Source organism: Engraulis encrasicolus, chromosome 24 (assembly GCF_034702125.1).
Source record: "Engraulis encrasicolus isolate BLACKSEA-1 chromosome 24, IST_EnEncr_1.0, whole genome shotgun sequence".
Lineage (NCBI taxonomy): Eukaryota > Metazoa > Chordata > Actinopteri > Clupeiformes > Engraulidae > Engraulis > Engraulis encrasicolus.
Window position 1 is genome coordinate 2,858,795 of NC_085880.1, and position 22,500 is coordinate 2,881,294.

A 22,500-nucleotide genomic window follows, 5' to 3' on the forward strand; every position below is an offset into this window, starting at 1 on the left:
GAAAAACACAACAGAACACAACACAACACAGAACAACATAGAACAACACAACACAACACGACACAACACAATACAACACAACACAACACAACACAACACAACACAACACAACAACGATGAATGACACAACACAACACAACACAACACAACACAACACAACACAACACAACACAACACAACACAACACAACACAACACAACACAACACAACACAGAACGACACAGCACAACACAACACAGCACATCACAACACAACACAACACAACACAACACAACACAACACAACACAACACAACACAACACAACACAACACAACACAACACAACACAACAGCAGCAGAATTGCCAAGACAAACACAAAAAGAAGCATTTTCAGACTCATGAACAATACTTTTATCTGAGGAAATGTACAACTTGCAAGTATGCTATCACCCCTCCACTGTAGTGTTCAGTTAATGTCTACATAGAGTGGAATACTGTGAAACATGCCTGTGGTATTAAATCAGCCCATGGAGTTGCATTTGCCAAATTGTACGTGCCATCATCTATCACGGTGATGGACAGGCCGCCCTAAGAACATGTTCACTCGTTACTGCTGCGCTAAAGCATTTTCAAAGTATTTTTAAGGACGCGTCCATCTGTATAACATCTGTTTATTACATTCTCTCGCTGGCTGCCGTTGGGTTCCCCTCGTAACTGTACGACACGGCGACACATGCAAAGCTTTCCACGTCGCTATTTGACACATCCTATCCCTGCTCTTTTTAAAGCTTTTACAGGAGAGGGCTGCTTGATGGCGGCTTTTTTTGTGGCGGGCGGGCGGCACCTCCGCCCGCCGTGGCAGATGTCTGACAGCGTGGCTTTAATGCCCATTCATCACCACTGCTTTTGTTGCCGTCACTATCTCATCAACAAGGGCGTTTCAGTGCCACCGCTAAAAATACATCAAAAAGCAGCGGCGGCGGCACCCGCCATGCCGTTGGGTGTTGAACCGCCAGCCCTGGAAACCCCTGTTGATCCCCTGGCCCCCTGACCTGGTCCTGGGCTCAACCTCCCCCCCGTTTAGGGACACATGCATGGGCCACCACCACCACCACCACCATAGGCCTGTGGTTGTGGCTGTTTGTTGGCTGTGGCAGTGTGACCCAGACACAAGGACAAGCACACACTGATGCTGTTGCTCTCTGAGTCAAGTCAAAGCCAGGTGATGACTGAGAGAAGTCACTTTAATTAATAGAGAGAGAGAGAGAGAGAGAGAGAGAGAGAGAGAGAGAGAGAGAGAGAGAGAGAGAGAGAGAGAGAGAGAGAGAGAGAGAGTCAGTCAGACAGACAGGAGAAACAGGAGGAACAGAGAGACAGACAGAGAGATAGATAGGTGCACTTTGTCGATCCCAATAGGCTATGAGACATTACCACAAACTACTACTTCTCTCAAGGTACATCAACAGTGCCAAAGACAGTAAGTAGGCTAGGTGAATGGGGTAATGACAAACATTCTTAACGCAGACACCTTGCCAGAGATAGAGGAAGGACCATACGTAGCCTATCCGTATGGCCTGTAGGTAAATTGCCACAAGTTTTTGAAGATAGCTCACATGACAAATGATGACACATGAATGCTATTTAACATGTCAGTAGTTGTCTATGTTTCCATGGTCCTTGAGGTAATTTGATGGTCTGCATGGTGAGGCATCAGCTTGCCTTGCCTGGTGTCAATTGTGATCTTATAAGTCACAGTGCTGAGAGATAGCTACTGTGATGAGGCAGGCCGAGCTTCCCATTGTGTCAACAGGACACTCGAGTATCACTGATGATGAGAGCAGTGATGAGGGACTCTAGCCCCGGGTCGGCCGGTAGCTTAGGACCTGGGGGACGTCACCTCTGACCTCCAAGTCAAGCCGAAGAGCTCCATCGAACAATGCTTGATTCAGTGAACTAAGTGTGTAACTTAGCATAATACTGCATAAACCTCATTGTAAGCCATCTCTGGATTGCCCTCACTAGGTGAAATAACCTAGTCCAGGGCTTTTTCAGGGCAGTTCCCTCTCCTATCAGCCCATGTAGCTCAATATGTGTATTCTTCTGAGGTTATCATAAATGACTTCTTTCATCTTTGCAATGTAAACTTTCAAATATCTACCCATAGATAACATTGGGAATAACCATTGCAGAACTACAGTATAGCCGATGGTAGCCAACGTGTAGGCCTATCCAAACCTCGCGTTAGGCCAACCCCGTAACCAGGGTGCACGAAATGAACAGTCAGTGGGTTTTCTTATCTCGTTTACTTCACGCAGTCATTTCCAACACATAATGTGCCTTAAACGCATTTCAAGGTTAAAGTAAACACTGTTATCTACAAAGCCGTGAAAGAGGCATTTATAGTGGCAAGGTAAATGAGACTTTCATTAGCTTGAACGTGATGCGCTAATGGAGCTCGCGCGCCAGGCTTTGATAAATTCCACATTCGCCGCTCTTCCTCTGACATTCTAATGCAAATGGAAAGTAGCCTAAATGGAAGAATTACAGCATGTTGAATGGCATGATTGGATTAGAGACGGAAGTGGTTGACAAAACACTCTCTACAATCAACACTGTCTACACGCGGATAATTTACGAGAACTCCATTACACAGGATGTGTAATTGAAATCTAATGTGTCCATGACGGCAGTGAAAGGTGTGACAGGGACACCTCCCACATTCGACACCACTTTCCCTCTGTTATTTATTTATTTATTTCTTTTTTATCATGGTCCCCTGAAGGGTTTCGTCCCCCAGATTTATTCTCCATTAGGGTCGATAAGCACATTACGCGCAAGCCTGCGTCATTAAATTCTTTCAAGAAAATGAAAACCATGCCGCTCACCTGTGTGGCCACCGCATACTGCTCCGGGCTCAAAGTTGCGTTCCCTGGTTGAAGAGGACTGCTCCGCAATACTGTAATATGTAAAGTTAGTAGCAACAGTCCGAGCAGTAACAACAATTCTGCCGCCAACCGAATCATCCTTTTCACACGACCGGATTTGGGATCCGGCGGCGTGGCAGGGTCTCCACTACCTCCTCCCCCTGCAGAACCTCCGATCTCGGGATCCGCCACGGGCGAGGAGCCGCAACACCACTGTGGAGCCACTTCGGGATCAGAAATATCAAATTTCAGAGGAAAAAGAAGAAAACTAGACAGATGCAGGGGGAAAAGGACGGGGGCAATTCCCCGGGAGACTGATCGTATTCCTCGAAATAAGACCAGTCTGTTCGTCAGGGTCCGATAAAAGAATTCATGAAAAGTTCTGAGGTGGGGGCCAGGTAAAGTTTAGCCTACTGCGTGACCACATCTATCAGAACTCTACACTTTCCCATCCCTATCAAAGTTACTACCAAACACAATCACTTCATCGATGGTTATTGAGTCTCTTCGGGGTGCTGGATTGTAAACGAAGACTTCTGCGTGTGTTCCTTTCGCTCCTCGTTGGAGTTCAGGTGAATTGCCTCACAATCTGCATCATACTTCGGTCTCGTCGTGATATCTCACCATGACAAACGAAATTCTTTTTCATCTCTTGCTTCTTGATGTGGACCTTTTGCATGGAATGGTACGATTAATTTACCAACCATGTGTTTGTTGTCCTGCAAACAGTAAACGGCGTTACCACGTTATAGTTCCATCCTGTGATAGAAAAAAAATAGATAAACGAAAAGAAGAAAAACGACCTCCTGAAGATTGAGATCTAGGCACAAAAGCTACTGTATACTGAGGGGAAAGTCTCGTACAAACTCGGGTTCATGCTGTCAAGAGTGTCTCGGTGCGTCTCGCGAAGCGCGCTCCTCTCCCTGGACATGCGAAAGGTCCCTAATCCCAACTCCTTGCCTGCTACGAGTGCGCCCGAAGTGTTTTTATATACCGCTCTGTTGGTTTGCTGTCATCTCCCCCTCCCCCTATATTTAACCCTTCTGATCCCGCCCTAAGCCAGCGCAGGGCACTCCAACTACGCACCCAGCACCATCAGCGAAGGAGTGGCGGGGCATGGCAGGAGAGAGCCACACGCGACACCCAATGTCTTCAGTTTGTATTTTGAGGTTATGCGTGAGCAGGAGCATGAGGGCCTGCCGTGTCTCATGTACAACTCTGGCCAATATTATAATATTAATGGCGTTAGTTGGTATCTTACGAGTACAGAAAACGGTTCCCGTGAAATCTATGGCGGATTCCCTGTGTCCAAGACGTAGCGCGCAGCAGCATAGACAAATGTTTAAAGTCACCTCAGAGGGTTTGTTTATGGCTGGCTTCAAAGGACCTTCCCACAGGGTTAGGTTATAGCCTCACACGATGGGTGCCTTTTAAAGTTCCTGCCAGTGCATAGTGCTATCACAAATGGCCATTCTCACCGTTAATCTTGGTTTTAGTGCGTCACGTTTTTTTGTGCGTGTGCCTTCCCGACAACAATGTTTTTTTTGTTTCAAATAAGATGAATATCAAAGTTCATTTCATAACAAAATAAATAAAAATAATTATGAAAGTCATGGTCGACATAGTTCAGACATAGTTCAGACTACAGAAAATAAGAAACCTGGTTTGTTTGTAATATCTGTACCCGAGTGGTTCTTTTTGAAAGACATGGAATTTGAATGCTGTTTGAAAGGTAAGGAGCTGAAAGGCACCTGCAAGACACCCCCCCCCCCCAAAAAAAACGTGTGCGCACAAACACACACACACACACGCACACGCACACACACACACACACACACACACACACACACACACACACACACACACACTTTGATAGCTCCCCCTTAATGCGAGACCCTGATTACACATGAAGCCTTGCGCTTTTATGGAGCTGTCCTCTCTGATATTGATGTTGCCACTCCGCTTCAGTAGCTGTCATAAGCTCACATAAATCTGGCCCTCTCCATCTCCCCCTGCGCCGCACACCTGTCAAGACCATGTAGTGCTGCTGTTTGTATGCCTGTACCCCCCCCCCACACACACACACACACTTCAAAATCCCGCTAAAACAGAAATGGGAAACAGGGCGGAGAGAATCCACACACACAACCTTGGACACACAGGCCAACTTCAAAGAGCTACCAGAGGTCCCCCCCCCCACTCCAGAATAGCGGCAGCATGCCATTCCAATAAGAGCAGCCATGCTCAGCACTGCAGTTCAAAAGGAACGGACCAGCGGGCTACAGTGCAGATCAGTGGGGCCCTCGCCTCGTGGCTGGCTGATGATGGCCTGTGTTCCTCCCTCTTGGACAGATGTTTCTCTCTCTCTTTCTCTTTCTCTCTCTCTCTCTCTCTCTCTCAAGAACCTTCACTGCCTTCCACTGGCTGGGGTGGTTATAGGCTTGTTAGTTTGCGTTGGACTGGGCCGAGGCAGACGGAGAGCACAATTTGCGGCCATATATCTTGGATGGCTAGAACATTGCATAGACTTCAAGGCACACTCATCTCTCTCTCTTTCGGTATAGGGTATGTGTGTGTGTTTGCATGCCCGTCCAGTTCAGATCTTGAAGAAAAGTAAAAGCAGAAGGAGCTGAACACACAGCGTAGAGTAAGATGTCTGACTGGGTGTCTCTACACTGTGGATGAGTCTTCCTGTTTACAGCAGGCAGTTTCTGCCGAACATGTGACATTCTTTTAGCATGACAAGACCATAGCTTGTTTGTATGGCTAAATGTTCACAGTCTAAACCAAACCAAAAAGGCTGTAGGAACTTCTAAAACGAGAACAGATCTGAAGATCATTGATGTGTTGGTTTAAAAACAAAAAAAGTATGTCCCCTGACATTTTCTTTTCAATGTGGCGTCCATTTGTGCAGGATGTGTCTTGAAAGCCATTAGGCAAAGGCCTGAAGGGGCCGTAGATGGCTAACAACACACAGGCAGGTTAATGGGATCCGGTGGCAACCCTTTGGTGTGAACGGCTCTGACGCCGGCCGTCATCACATACACACTGCTGGTGTGGTGGTGGTGGTGCTAGGGGTAGATCAAAGAGGTTCTGTGCTATGCCCAGCCGTGGCTCTATTGGCTGGGCACTCATCTGCTACACCGGCGACCCCGATTCGAATCCGGCCCGGGCTTCAAGCCCAAAAAAATATTTAAAAAGGTCCTGTGCTCTTCTGTGCTCTGCAGGAGAGATGTCCTTCTACAACAATGCCTCTCAATCTTTTTTTGAACAAACACACCCTCTGAGCGCTTCATAAGCCTCCCAATGCCCCCTTAATCCCACAATAAACTTGCCAACGCCCCCTTTAGTATTTAGAAAAGGAAATAGACTAATACGCCCTATGTGCAACTGAGCATCCCACCTCTCAGCTGCCTCATTCTCAATGCCCCCCTGGGGCTCCCTAACGCACCCCAGGGGGCTGTAGAGCCCCCGTTGAGAGACAATATATTAAAAACACCACTGCTACTGATGCTCCATGTAAGTGTGTGCAAACACACATGGGAGTGCACACACGCACAGTACACATTTGTAATTGTACAGAGACTCAATAGCTGTCATGTTGCAGTTGTGCCTGCAGTGAAATTTCAAGACACTTCTCTACGTATGTGCGAGATGTGCGATTCATGGATATTAAATGTTAACTGCATGAGGATGTTTGTTACGTAAAACAGACCAAAAAGGCTCAGTGGGGTAGTGCAGTCTGCCATTACACCAGAGATTCTTTAAGTGTATATAGAGATATGCCAATGTAATAGGTTGCTATGGGCACCTAACATGACCAGGTTCCGGTCTGCCTAAAGGCGCGTGTCATAATACTCCTAGCATTGAATAGAACAGTCCTTAGGTCTGCCTAAAGGGGGATTTACCCCCTCTCCCCCTTGCAATAATAGAACCCGGAAACAATGGGCCAATGGAACCTCTCTCTCTCTACTCTCTCTGATTACACTGGCCGGGGACCCGGGTTCGATTCCGGCCCGAGGTCATTTTCTGATCCTTTCCTGTCTGTGTCACTGTCCTGTCAAAATAATAAAAGCGTAAAAGCCCAATAATATATATTTCACAGAAACAGACAAAAAGATGGAAATATTTATGTCCCTTTGGGTAAGCCTCTTTGGATAAAAGCAGCTACTAAATGTAATGTACTGTACTAATGGTGAGTAAATAGGAGAAATACTACCGTAGTCTAACCCTGAGACTGGACCCCTGTGTTACTTGCCTCTGTTTAGAAGCATGACTCTGCCTTTGTTTCCATGAATGCCAGCAAAGTCAACAAACAGCAAATTATCCAATCATGACCCTGCATTCCCTTCACGCCTGTTTCAAAGAGTTTACCTGTTTCCATAGTATTGCAATCTTCGAAAATACACAAACACTGTGTCAGGGGGGGCAGACCGAACAAGTGCAGGCTACGTCTCTACTGTCATCCAGTGATGTATTTATTGTAGCCTACATTCCCTCCAGTATTAAACAAATTAATTATTATATACTTGAAGTGCGGACTGCCTCACTTGTCAGGTAATTGGGATGTTGGCTGACATAATGCATACTCAGGATGCTTGCCTTCAAAGACTTCAAACATTTCACATGTTTGTGTTGCGTCTCCCGCGACGTGAAATGCAACAATTACAGGCACCAGGGGAGAATCAAGAGATAGATGGAACAAGCTGGAACCACCACTTGACATTAAACTGTATGTCAAGACGGTTGTTAGAGAGTGTTTTGTATTTTCGAGAAAACAGCACGGTTTCTACAGAGACTATTTGCCACACATGTGAAGGGGAATTCAGTGGCGTGAAAATGGGGAGAGAAATGAACATTGCACACACGCACGCACGCACGCACGCACGCACGCACGCACGCACGCACGCACGCACGCACGCACGCACGCACGCACGCACGCACGCACGCACACACACACACACACACACACACACACACACACACACACACACACACACACACACACACACACACTGAACGTCACAGTGAGAGTGCTGAATGATATGTTCTGGAATATCACATTTGTATGAAAAGTACAATTCCTTTATTGTTTAACTTTAAAAGTCAGTTCACAGAACCCTCCACAGTGAGTTACCGTAATCACGGGGGAAGTATTAGTGAGTGAGTGGAAAGTCTGACAAACACATGTATACACAATAAACACATTAAGCATATCAAATAACCACAGCTGAAACAAAAAAACTTTTTTTTTTTGCCTTTGGTGGTGTAAATCTCAACAGCACCCCCCCCCCCCAAAAAACAAAAAAAACCGCTCCTACTCCTTGCGCCTTCTCAATCATCCAAACTCATAACTGTGCGCTCCACGGTGGTCTTGAACAACTGTGAAAGAGCTGTTAAGAAAAAAATGACCACTTCAAGGGCTTCACAATCTGCACTGGGGGAAATGGGATGTAGGTCAGAGATGTAGAGTTAATTGTCTGGTCTGTTTTTGATTTTCCTCTTTTTTCTTCTTCTTTTTATATCTGAGTGCAGCAGCGTTTGAAGGCTTTTCATATTCCTTCATCTTCATCTCTCTTACTTTATGACCGTCTCCCCCCAGCGCAGTGGGCCCACAGATTTCGATCACCGCCATTATGGGGGGGGGGCGAGATGAAACATGGGAGCCTCAAAAGAGCATTATTACGAGTGTTTACATTCGGGAGTGTCTCATTTCCTAATACCACCACCACCAGGCAGCGCTGGATGGCTGGTTGGCTGGCTGGCTGCCTGGATGGAATCTCTCTATTTCTGAAGCTTTCGGAGACTTGAGTAACAGCCTCTCTGTACTCTCTGTACGTGACACGACACACACACAAAAAAAGAGTCCTATAAGGACATTGACCTCCTCCTGAAATAGGAGGACTGTAGACATCGCAATATAAGACTGTCCCTCAGGACTAGTGCTGCCACTGCCACTGCCACTGCCACTGCGTCCACTGGCAGCCTCTGAACTTCATCATCAGCTGTCCGGCTCGTAGTCTGTCTCGTCGTGGAGCTCCAGGCGTGCGGGGCCCCTGTGCCGTGAAAACTTGACGCGGAGCAGGTCACCTGTTTGGTCCAGCGCCTGCAACACCTGTCATGGCAGAGGCAGAGGTAGACCAGAGACAAAAAAATGACTTAAGGTGATACTGTCCCATTTTTGGAAATACGCTCATATTATATCTCCCCTTGAGTTAAATAATTGAGTTTTACCTTTCTTTTTACCTCTCTGGTGTTTAATTAGCGCCCAAACAGGTGTGTGCTTTCACTTTCACTTCACCTTAAAGTGATACTGTCTCATTTCTGGAAATACGTTTATTTTACACCTCTCCTTGAGTTAAATGATTGGGTTGTACCTTTCTCCTGTACTTTTAACCGTTCTTTGAGTACGGCAGTGCAAATTTTACCTCCATGCTAGCAGTTAACATTGAGTCCTATGAGACCAGTTGCCGGCTACAGAACATTTTGCTCTTCTATGCCAAACTTTTCAAGCACTTGTATCTTATATAACAACTTGCATCATGTATAATTCAAGAGTTTATTTGCAAAACGGTGTATGTCCATTTTGTAGAATGTTGGGAAATTTACATTTTTGTATTGAAATGGGCATTCTGTTGCATTGCATTGCAAAATGCATGTTTATATAGGTTGAAAAAATATGTTCTCAAAGTATTTGAATGGCAAGAATTCACACATAGGTGATAGGACCTCTGAATAGGACCTCTGCGTAAGTCAAAAATGGTGGACACCGTTTTGCAAATAAACTCTTCCAATTATAGTATGACATCCTGTCATGTAAAGAAGGCAGTATACATGAAACAGGGCGTATGGGAGAGTCAGAGGAGATGTCTCCTGTCCTGTCAGGCCCTGGTCGTGGGACGGATGGACGTGCTGCTCACCTTGTCCAGCATGGGTCTGGTGTGGGCGGCCGACACACAGAAGCGAGCGCGGGCCTCCGTGATGGGCGTGGCTGGGAAGCCCACCACCACCACCCCTATGTTCTTCTGCAGCATGGTACGGGAGAAGGCCCTGAGGAGCACATAGTGTATGTACAAGGGTCATCATTTCACCTCGGTCAAGCAACACGTCTGAAGTTACCTTAACCCAGTTAGACACGGCCCTGGTTATGAATTTGCTGTTCAGAATGGCAATGATCAAGTCACAATGTATTGCGTAGCCTCTTAGTGCAGATGGGGTCGCCAGCGGGCCTATTCACTATTTACTGAAAATACTGAACTACATCATGACAGCATTGCTATGACATTCCAGAGAGCCTTAAGTAACAGATTAAGACATAGCCATTACAATTTTGGTGACAGTAAGGTTATAACATAGGCTCTGCGCTCAGGGGTTAAGGCCTTGTGCATTGTCATAGTGTAGTACTATGGTAGTTAAGTTTTTTCAGTGACTATTACAGCCCTCCATGGAACTGCATGGGTTAAGGAGGTATAGAATTTATTGTATAGGAATGCTGGGGTAACACTTTATTTGCGGCGGTCTACATAAGGGTGTCATGCAACCTTCATAAACATGACATGACACATGTCAGAAACATTACTGACACATTATTGATGTTTATGGTTGTAATAATGTGTCCTTTGGCTTTTGGAATCACTCAAACAACGTCACCATGACAATCCAAACACAGAATGACACATTATGACAACGGTCGTAAACATCATTAATGTGTCATAAATGTGCATGACATGCGCCATGTCATTTTATGATGACATGACACGATATCCTTATGTAGAACAGGTCAAATACAGTTAAGTGTTATCGAACAGGGATTTGAGAACCTTTCTAAAGCCTGCCATGCAAGGTAGTTGTTATGTAAGGGTTAACGTTCGGCGAGAAGGTCGCTACCGTGGAATAGCAGCACGACAGAGAGAATCTTTAGACCCCGACGCGGAGCGGAGGGGTCTTGTTCTCTCTGAAGTGCTGCTATTCCACAAAGCGACCGACTCGCCGAAAGTTAACCCGCTTATTATATGGATATACTTAAATGATTCACACATGCGGGGACATTTCTTTAGACCTATTTAATGTTAAGATTGTTGCTGCGCAAAACAAAACAGTGCCGTTGTGGAACACCGCTAGGCAACAGCTAGGTAGGCTAGTCAGGACAACAGGTGTTGTCTATCACAGCAGCTGATTAGAGTGACAAAAGACCGGACCCCCTGCGGAGTGATATGAAACATTCGCTTTAGCCACTGACTTGTATACAAGCCAGTGGCTTTAGCAGTGAACGTCTTGTTGCCATTGACAGCGGTAGCCAGGACAACGGGTGCTGTCTATCACAGCAGCTGATTAGAGTCTTGTTGAAAAGTCGCTTTAGCAGTGAAAAGTCTTGTTGCCATTGACAGCGGTCTGTTATAGACCAACCCGTCCGTTATCGAAAAATAACAGACGTCCGAACGTTGGGGAGCCCCGTTGAAATGAATGGAGCATTCGACAGATGACGTCACAACCATATAATAAGTAAGGGTTAACGTTCGGCGAGAAGGTCGCTACCGTGGAATAGCAGCACGACAGAGAGAATCTATAGACCCCGACGCGGAGCGGAGGGGTCTTGTTCTCTCTGAAGTGCTGCTATTCCACAAAGCGACCGACTCGCCGAAAGTTAACCCGCTTATTATATGGATATACTTAAATGATTCACACATGGCGGGGACAGTTCTTTAGACCTATTTAATGTTAAGATTGTTGCTGCGCAAAACAAAACAGTGCCGTTGTGGAACACCGCTAGGCAACAGCTAGGTAGCCAGGAGAACAGGTGTTGTCTAGCCTATCACAGCAGCTGATTAGAGTGACAAAAGACCGGACCCCCTGCGGAGTGATATGAAACATTCGCATTAGCCACTGACTTGTATACAAGCCAGTGGCTTTAGCAGTGAACGTCTTGTTGTCATTGACAGCGGTAGCCAGGACAACGGGTGCTGTCTATCACAGCAGCTGATTAGAGTCTTGTTGAAAAGTCGCTTTAGCAGTGAAAAGTCTTGTTGCCATTGACAGCGGTCTGTTATAGACCAACCCGTCCGTTATCGAAAAATAACAGACGTCCGAACGTTGGGGAGCCCCGTTGAAATGAATGGAGCATTCGACAGATGACGTCACAACCATATAATAAAACTTATTATCTCCAAAATGGTAATGAACATGTCTTAATCTGTAACCTACTCTTGGTAAGGTCATAGCAGCGGTGTTATGATGTGCCTTTTCAGCAAATAATGAATGAGATCGCTGGCTATCCCATCTGCATGAAAGGCTACTTGTTTTAAAAAGTTGGGATTACAACCAACGAAGGCTTATATTGGAATAGTAATAATAACTGTGCTTAAGTGAGTATGTAGGCTTTATCTGTGAAGAATCTCATCCATTCAGCTCATGATGTCAATTGTCACATACGGTTTTGACGATGTTTCTTCAAATTCACCTTTTCTCACATACTGTACATCATTTATGACACACTGTACACTTTTCATTCTGCTTTCATGGAAATATCTGTCAGAAACAACATTACATCTGATTGGGGTGTAATAAATGCAGCCAATTAATCTCAGTGTTCCATTGAGGCATGTAGCTAAGTATTCTGAATAGCCTGTACTGTGGACATAGGGAAATGCAGTGACAGAGAGTAGACATAACAACGCCTGATGTATTATGCATTAGATTTAAAAAAAAATGTTTTGCCGTAAGTCTGTAGTGCTCACATTCGTTGTATTCTTACCAGGGTGGCAAGGCAAAACCTACTGTATGTGGCGGAATCCAATCAATCAAGTGTTTCAGATATGCACAGACAGGAATACGGGAGGATATGAGTAAATAAAAGCGCTGTGAGGTCAAACCCATTGAAGGAGAAACGTCTGGCAAGGGTTAGTGTAATTGGCTCCAATAGGGGGTAAATTCTCAGGGAGTGAATGTAAACGGATGTCATCCTTGATGTAAATACACTGTAATGATACGTCTTGATATTTTCTATTCATGTATTGCCCCTCCAATTACACTGAAGCAGAACTCAATGCAGTCTTTGGCATCAGTCCAATGGTGCATTAAAATATCTTTAAAAAAAAGGGCATAGTTCTTTGGTAGCAACTAAATACACAGAGCAAGACGGACATCCCACTAGTCCAGATGTTCAAACTCACTGACACAAAAAAGGCCATTATGTTACCTGTCTGACAATTCAACTGAATGATAAATGTAAGATAATTGGCTAACTTGGAGGACTCCACAGCTCAACTTCATTGGGCAAAACCTGACATTGTGGCTGCTTGGGGACACTAGCAACGTTAACATGACATTTTTAATTCAGAATTGATCATTCAGAACTAGATAGTTCAGTCGAGTTTACTTTGATCTTTCATTTAATTCCGAATTGTTACATGTTTACATGATGTTTTCAAAGCGGAATTTGAATTATTCAGAATTAAAGTGAGTTAAACGTAGCCATTATGTGTGTGAGCTGACTCAACTTGATGAACAAGCTTCCTGTGTTACCATCTCACTGTGTGCAACACCCCCCCCCCCCCCCCCCCCTTCCACCCTACTCCTGCCTGGTTTTTGACCTATTCTGGTGAGGACGAATTTGTTCATTTTTTGTTGTTGTTGCTGTTTTTGTTGTGATTACCAAAAAAAGAATGAAAAGTTAATCACATAAGAAAATTCAACTGAAAAGGTTTTGAAACACATTTTGTTACACATTGTTTTGTTAATACATTTTGTTGTTACAGTAATCCAACATGTGGCTAGTAAATGTTAAAGGTGTAGGTTGTATATGTAGGTGTAGGTAACTTTTGAATGAGTGGAATGTTGGTCTGCAGTGATCGCCTTTGTAAATGTTCCACTGCCTTTGCCAACACCCAGATAGAAATACAGCACACAGACCCTGGATGAAGACAGACCTGTCAGCCTCAGCTTCTGTGACAGAGTCATCCATCTAAACTGTCCCTTGCTCCACAGAAGGCATGTGTTGTGTTATGAGTACGTGTATGATGTGTGCATGCATGTGTGTGTGACAGAGAGAGATAGTAAGAAAGTACGGTGTGTGTGTGTGTGTGTGTGTGTGTGTGTGTGTGTGTGTGTGTGTGTGTGTGTGTGTGGAGCCAATCCAAACTTAACACAACAGCTGTACTGTAGCTCTGTACCCCCTGGTGGACATGAAAGGTGAGAGCCAGACAGAAACAGAGAGAGAAAGAGAGAGAGAGAGAGAGAGGCAGGTGGGCCGGTAAAGGAAAGAAGAGAGAATGGAATGATCAGGGACCATCGCTAACGTTCCCACTACCACGTCTCTCTCACATGAGCGAGAGGGAGAGGGAGAGAGACAGAGAAATAAAGACAGGAGCAGAGAGAGAGACAGACAGAGCGAGAGAGACAGAGAAATAAAGACAGGAACACAGAGAGAGAGAGAGAGAGAGAGAGAGAGAGAGAGAGAGAGAGAGAGAGAGAGAGAGAGAGAGAGAAAGAGAGAGGGGGGGGAAGAAGGTGGGAGCGGGGCCGTGGAAAAGGCCTCACAGCTGCCAGTGCCTCTGTAGGCGTGCCAGCAGCCCTGTTATCTTTGGAAGCGTCTGAATGGGCCGGCCAGAGGATGAGCCCTCTCGCGTGTCACATTGCTCTGCTCGCCCTGTGCTATACTGTCAGAGATTCTTTGAGTATATAGAGATATGCCAATGTAATAGGTTGCTATGGGCACCTAACATGACCAGGTTCCGGTCTGCCTAAAGGGGCGTGTCATAATACTCCAAGCATTGAATAGAACAGTCCTTAGGTCTGCCTAGGTCTGCCTAAAGGGGGATTCCCCCCCCCCCCCTTACAATAATAGAATCAGGAAACAATGGGCCAATGGAACCTCTCTCTCTCTACTCTCTCTGATGCTGTGCTGCGCACCACTCACTCACTCACCGGAGCATCTGCAACATCCAGCATGGCTCCCCGCCAATGTCGCCCCTGAAAGAGACATCGCTTTTTTGGACCGACCCACCGACCGACTGACTGACTGAGTTAAGAGTTGGAGGCCAGTGGATTGCAGATGAATGCCATTGTCTGTGTATGACGGTGGCTGTGACTGGTGTGTGTGTGTGTGTGTGTTTGTGTGTGTTGTAGAGATAGAAAGTAAGAGACAGGTAGCACTCCCAACTTTCTCATTTGTTGCTGAGGGCTGTTTACCTACACAGTTTTGACACAACCAATGATATGGGCCACAACAACTTGTTTTCAAGACTATTTTTTTGCCCCTAGTGCAGTGATTCTCAAAGTGTGGTCCGGGTACCACTGGTGGTCCGCGACAGGGCTCAGGTTTTCCAAGACAAACTAGCAGTAGGGTATAGTTGTAGTATTAAAACAAAGTTAAACATGGCTGAAGTCATATTTTCACCACAATAGGACAGGCTTGAAATGTGAATAAAAAGTGAGTGACCTGCATCGAAATTAGCAATGTCAGATTAGTACTAGTCAACTGTCTATTCAGTTGACAGGTGGTCCCTGAAATTTTTTTGGGGGAAAAAGTGGTCCTCGGTCTGAAAATGTTTGAGAAGCACTGCCCTAGTGCAATATCACTGTGTTCAAGGTGCTGTGACGGTGTAGAGTACTTACACGACTTTCCCTGGTAGGTAGAGCAGCAGCGGTACGACGGGTGAGTCCCTGCTGCCGTAGATGATGAAGCCCAGCTCCTGCAGCCCCTTCCTGAAGTACCGCGTGTTCTCCCCCAGCTGACGCACCCTCTGGAACCCTGCACAGCAACGCAAACACAATGCATTTATTAGCTGGTATGTCATCTGTTCTGTGGTTCTCTTTTTGACTTTTATTGTATTTATTCAAGCTAGGACAGTCGAGTGAGACAGGAAGCCAATGGGGAGAGAGACAGGGAAGGATTGGCAAATGACCGCGACCGGAGTCGAACACAGGTTGCCGGTATAGCAGTGCAGTGCCCAGCCGTTTGAGCCACGTCAGAAACAAGATCATCACGTGTCTATGTAATACAGTCTTTCTCAACGGGGGCTCGACAGCCCCCCAGGAGGCGTTAGACTGCCCTTAGGGGGGTGTTGAGAAGTAGACATCTACTGCACTCAGTTGCACTAGGGGGCAATAGTCTATTTTATTTTTTAATACTAAGGGGGGCGTTGGTGGACTTGTGGTGAGGTCAAGGGGGCGTTTGGGAGGCGTATAATGACGTCAAGGGGGTGTTTCTTCAAAAAAGGGTAAAACCACTGATCTATTGCCTCTGTGTACTACTGGACCGGGCTATATGACTCCAGTTCGTGATTTGTTTTTTCATTGGTTCAAGATTTCTCCAGACAAGGAAGAACAGCTTGGCCAGGCTGACATAAAGGCAAACTTAACGGAGAGTCATAGCCAGCCTGGGTGGGCTGTGGCTGGGTGGACAGTTGAGCAGGTGAGAATGGAGAGAGTAGGTTCTGGGATGCATCACTATCATCGCCCCATCACATCCTACACGTGTTTGAACAGATGAAACACTTGTACTGTACACAGCATAGACCAGCATGGGTGTTTAAAGAGAGCAAGAGAGATGTTTATGTTTATACAGTATACATGAGGTACTTTACAGTGTGCTGCAAAGATTTACAGTGTATCATTAAAAATGAAAGCAGTTATGAAACCGTTTGACTACCTAATGGTGCTTATTTGGATTCAAAGTGGTCTTTGTTTAGAGACCTAAACAAATTCTTCTTCTGAACTCCTCCAGTCGTCCCTCATACAACTGGTTACCATGGAAGGAGGGTTTTTTTCCACTGCTGACAAAAAAACGGCGAGCTGGAATTCACCCGAGATCCTCCCACGTGTTTTATTTATTGAGGTGCTTATCTCTGAGGATATGTGCGAGGTGCCAAAAGCCATAAAAACTCAGGAGGCCCCTTACACATCGAGTAAAGACGCGGTGCCCTCCAGCTATTGAGTGTTGGTTGTTTCAACAGTTTCACAAGCTGAGGATGGTAGGTACTGCAGTCTGGATGGATAGAGAGAGCAATGTGTGTGTGTGTGTGTGTGTGTGTGTGTGTGTGTGTGTGTGTGTGTGTGTGTGTGTGTATGTGTATGTGTATGTGTGTGTGTGTGTGTGTGTGTGTGTGTGTGTGACCTTTTACCCGAAAGAGTCCTCCTCTGCTGTCACCATGACGGGGTGACCGCACTGGGACACGCTCGACAGAAGTCGCACATTCCACCAGCGTCGCGTCCTTAATTACTAAAAATGTTAATTAGGCGTGCTGATGGGAAACATTAGTCTCTGTGTCTCTCTGCCAATCAGATGTCACCCAGAGCAAATCCCACCATGCTTAGCGCTTAGACTGAGTGAGGACACGAGCGGAAGACCGCACAGGAAATTGGCCCTCAAGCCGCCGCAAAGCAGGCCACGCTTGACGTCGCCCAAAATCTGAGGATTAAAATGTATCCAGTGCACTTTAAATCGTCCTTGTCAGCTTAAGCCTGCGCCAGCTTTCAAGTGGTCCCCCTGTGGAATGATGCGTGGGCTCCTCAGTCTGGGCCGTAAACAGAAAAGGGGAAGTTTGGGGACTTGGTGTGCTCAAAGTGAATGAAGCTTGTCCGTTACCGTAAAACCTACAGGATCGTTGTACGGCTCATCACGGTGACATAATACTACACAGACAATTTTACTGTGACTTCTCTGCTGACAGGGAGAAGGACAGAAATGATATGGGACAGTGATGAAAACAATGATCCTCCTGAATAACTGTGGATACTAATGTGGTGGTGAGCAGGTGGTGAGCTGGAATAAGTTAAGCTCCCATCCCTTTGCCATTGGGAAACAGGTATGCAGACAGAGTCTCTTCTCATGGCTGCCTGCAGTAAAAACTGCAAGCCACAACCTGTGCACTCAACATGGCAACACTTTTCAAGTGATTAGAGGTGCACAGTCGAACCCCCCCCACCCCCACCAAAAAAAAAACCCAACAACCCGAAAACATCAACATATCCCAGCACCGAAAGGGTGCTCCATTTGTCTTAATGGCCTGTGGAGGTCTTTTGTTTCCAATAACATAACATGGCAACGTAGCGTAGATACAGAGGAGCGGAGCCTGAAACGCAGGAAATGACATCACCTGCCGCTTAGTCAAATCGCAGACCTCAGACCCCGATCGTCAACGGCCTGGTCATTAGAGGCATTATCTGCACCATCACTTGATGGAGACCAGCTACACTACACCAGCTTTATCAACATCCATGCACCCCGTACTTGGCCCGGCTCCCCACCACCCCCCTCCTGCTCTCCGCTCTCCTTCCTGTGTGACCTCCACTCCGTGTCCCTTATGTCAGTGTTTCTCAACCTTTTTTAGGCGAGGCACCCTTTCAATTACTGGAAATTTTCAAGGCACCCCAAAGCAACAAGCTGTAACATGGCATATGAATGGCAGATGAAGGACTCAACTGACTAAGCAATATTTTATTAATTTAGACAAATATGTATTGAATTACATAATTTATTTATCAGCCATGTTTCCGTGGCACCCCTGAGGGGGGCCTGCGGCACCCCAGGGTGCCCCGGCACCCTAGTTGAGAAACACTGCCTTATGTTTCCTACCTCTGTGCTGTTACTCCAGTTGCTCCGGACCTGCGCTTTGAGTCACCCTTGATTACAAGTGAGCGACGGCAGCAGCTGGTTCTGTTTTCTTGCCGGGCCCGACCCATCGGCTGGTGGACAAATTCTGCGCGATGCCAAAAGCACTCTTGGCTCTTGGTCAATAGGATGCAATAGATTTCACATGGAGCCGTGCCACGCGGTGAAATGGAATACGCGGAGGAGCGCCCGAGTATCACATCCATTTCAGATAAATATAATCGAAAGATAAATCAGTTCCACTGAGAAACATCGTAGTTAGAAGAACAAGAAAGAGTAACAACATGTAACAGAAAAAAAACGATCTGTTGACCTCTTGGGCTTCTTAGTGATGTGAATCGCCAAGGAAAAGCGGGTGGTTCTGTGTTCTGGTTTCTTGGCAAGCGCCCGCCTTGGAAACAACAGCTCTTTTTTGATTACCTGGAAAAAGATTGGCAGGTATTTCAAAGGGGTGTGTGCAACACTTAACCCAAAACCCCTACCTCAGCATAAACCTCGAGCACAAAACACCCCGCCGACTGCCAGGCATCTTAGAGTTGCATAAAAGCCCTTCTCAGGAAAACACAAAAGGGGAAAAATAAATATTTAATTGAAACTGGCTTGCAGTCTGTGCCAAACGCAAGGCAACTGTATCGCGAGCAGGTGAGGTCTAAATGAAGAAAAGGAAAAAAAAATGGGCCGCACTTTTAGTCTCATTTGCAGTGACCTTTATATGCTTGCCAAGCTGCTTACTGCCATTTCTCTTTTGCAAAGAAAAAAGAAAAGCCAGCGAGAACAGAAAAACGAGATCTTGCTGATTTGGACTTCATTCTATGCTCGTTTTCTTTTTTTTTTCTTCTTCTGGTGGTTGGGGTACAAACGGATAACGGGCTCTTTCACTCCAGGTGAAACTTTGCTGAGGAGGCACGATCTGACCTATTCCACCCATCCCTCACACATGTGCGTGTCACCCCGGGGGCAAACCTGACGTGGCTCCCCCGCATTTTGCACCCGCTTTGCACCCCATACAAAAATAATGATCTGTCCGTTTCTGGATGTGTCATGCACTGCGCTGCCACTGCTGATGAGTGCTGTGCAGGGGTGGCGCTATAGGCAGGAGAAGCAGGGCATTTGCACCTGGGCCCAGGGCCCCTTCTGTATTGATGGTGGGGGCCCTATTATGACCTTGGCAGGCTGTATAGGGGGGCCCTGTCAGTACTTTGCCCTGGGGCCCTGTGTGCAATTGTTCCGCCACTGGTGCTGTGCTTTTCCCTCGTAGTGAGCAAGAGAGGTCAGGAGCAATCTCCATCAAGGCAAGACAGCTGTGCTGGGTTTGCTGCTCGAGTCTCCAAGCATCTTGGCTTTCCTCTGGAACAGTAGATCATATCATGCACACAACGTCTGATCAACATGGGCAAACTCACACACCAAGTCTCACAAGCTTACGGCTTGCTTGCACTGCCTGTCATGAACACTATGGCACGTTCTGTCATAAATTTCAAATTCAGTCATTCACAAGAACCCATAATATAGTGAGCGCACTTCAATTGAACTAGTACCTACTAAAAAGATGTAAATGTGGAAATATGACCTTGTGATTTGATTTGATATGTCATGATTGCATATGCATTCGTCAATTACAGTGCACTCCCGGTGGCCCTGAGAGACTTGGGAGGTCTGAATACATGTATTATGTTTTACAGGTCACTCAGTTTGTTCTTTGTAAGTATGCAAACAGTACCGTACCTGCAGATCCAATACTGCTCCTCACTAAGTTGCCTTTTGACAGATATACACACACTACAGCAGATCTCTTTTCTGATTCTGTGTTCTCTTATTGATTCATTCAGTTTGTGGTTTTGCTTACGTGATCAACATGATGAACTGTCAAACGTATGCCCTAATTTAGAGTAACTTAATACACCACAGCACTGACATTGTGCTCTTCTGTAGGCTTATACAATACAGAGCATAGAGATGTCCTTTTCTTCTGACCTTGCTTCACCTAATACACCACACCAAGACTCAAAATTCAGAGACGATGTCTGCTACCCTCGTCATCTACCCACAGGACGGAAGTAGACATAGCCATTGTAAACCATGCCTTCGCAACAAGGGTTAACGCCCAACACTTTAGATTTTCTTTTGCCTGATTTTAAAGCACGTCACACATCAACATCCCAGTGACCCTCTGATGAAGACGGAAGTAATACCGTCGACGAAGAGCCCTATCTCACGCCTTTCGTAAAGTCTTCACGAAAATAATATATTAATTTTCGTGGTGCATTCAAGTTTTTGCCCGCCTTTCGTAAAGTCTTCACGAAAATAATAGATTAATTTTCACGCTGCCTATTCACTTGAATTGCCCCACTGCTGCTATGGTTATTCAAACGTCTGTAGGAGCGGGGAGGGGGTGCTGACAGAACACTGCTGATACACTCGGGACTCACTAATTCGACGCCCTTTCGGTACTTACGCCTTATGTCCCCTAAACCTAAACCTAAACTTAACCCTAACCTTAACCCTACTTAACCCTAACCCTAACCTTAACCCTAACCTTGACCCTAAACCTAACCCTAAATTGCTTGTTTGAAATGTTTGATTACCATGTGACGGTAGGCTACCGAAAGGGCATCAAAGGTAGCGTGAAAATTAATCTATTATTTTCGTGAAGACTTTACGAAAGGCGGGCAAAAACGTGAATGCACCACGAAAATCAATATAATTTTTTTCGTGAATACTTCACGAAATGAGTGAGATACGGTTGGGACGAAACATGTCAGGTAAAAGATAAAACTTTTACATGTCTTGAGGCAAAGGAAAATCTAAAATGTTGAGTTAAACAGTTAGACATAATGAACGTAATACATACGTATGTTAAAGGGCTAACACTGGTGTGTGGACCAGAAGAGAGTCATCAGTGCACATGTAAACAAGCCTGGGCTTCAAAGCAGAGGGGGGAGAGAGGACAGTCGCCAATAGGGCACCATAGGATTGTCTTTGTCCTCAGACCTCCCTCCCCCCCTCTCTCCATGTCCAGCTGAACCCAAACTATGCATCTTTATTTGGCCCGGACAGAAACTTGGCCCCGGGCCTGCCCTACCCTCGCCTACCCTGCCTCTAACTCATCTCTGTAATGGAGCACACACCAGCGGCCTTCCATTCACCTCCACTGGGGGGGTAAAAAAGGGGGCCAGACGTGGGGATTTTGAAGGTGAGCCATTCTCATTAGTACGATCAGTATATTTCACCTCGCCAAATGACACGGGCAGGCTCCCCAAAGGGACACGACCAGCAGCCAGCCAGCTGTTAACAACTGCTCCCAACCGACCTGATCTGTCTTACTCGCTTTATCTCTCCATTTCATTATTTTGTGACGTTTTTATGGCTCTATTCAGACAGGATAGTGAAAAAAGGTGACAGCATGTGGGTAGCTGAGAGAGAGAGATCGGGGGGTGGGGTTGGGAAGTGATGGCAGTCAGGCCATGGCAATGGACTTGAGCCTGGCCTCCCATGGGCACATCTTAAACAATACATTACATTACATTACAATGCATTACCCTTATCGTGACGATTTATGTAACAAGACATACAAATGAGATGATCAAGCTACAGATATGCAGATACCGGTAGGTACAGATTTCCACTTCTATTCACAAGTACGAGCCTTAAAACCTGTCAATGGTATTAGTCACCCACTGAAAGCTTATGGAGAATATCTGATAACGCTGCGAAAGCCGTACTAAGCTAGATGTTCGCACAGCACATACGTCAAGCAAAAACATAGCTTACCGTGCTAATCAGCCATCTGCCCCGTAACTTTGCTACACACACACACCTGGATAAATGAATCCATCTTTAACACCAGGGCTAGTTAGCGAGATTGGGGGGGAGGAGAGACTACACTACCATTGCATCATTCAGCCTTTTATTTGTAATGACGTTTTTTCTTTTTTTTCTTTTTAAATGACATCTCCATGGCCTGAGGGAGTCCTTCTTCTTCATAA

General features: G+C 45.9%; 2 protein-coding genes across 2 annotated transcripts in view; both read right to left on the reverse strand.

The window, feature by feature from the left end:
- ism1 (isthmin 1) overlaps window positions 1-3,296 on the reverse strand; it is a 27,209-nt gene extending 23,913 nt beyond the window's left edge. Inside the window, exon 1 of the mRNA XM_063190873.1 lies at window positions 2,866-3,296. Within this exon, the coding sequence (XP_063046943.1) occupies window positions 2,866-3,003 (138 nt within the window). The 5' untranslated portion in view covers window positions 3,004-3,296. The remainder of the gene's footprint in view (window positions 1-2,865) is intronic.
- Window positions 3,297-7,973: 4,677 nt separating this feature from the next.
- sptlc3 (serine palmitoyltransferase, long chain base subunit 3) overlaps window positions 7,974-22,500 on the reverse strand; it is a 58,343-nt gene continuing 43,816 nt past the window's right edge. Inside the window, exons 10-12 of the mRNA XM_063192218.1 lie at window positions 15,517-15,652; window positions 9,825-9,954; window positions 7,974-9,019 (exon numbers count right to left, since the gene is read on the reverse strand). Of these exons, the coding sequence (XP_063048288.1) occupies window positions 8,906-9,019; window positions 9,825-9,954; window positions 15,517-15,652 (380 nt within the window). The 3' untranslated portion in view covers window positions 7,974-8,905. The remainder of the gene's footprint in view (window positions 9,020-9,824; window positions 9,955-15,516; window positions 15,653-22,500) is intronic.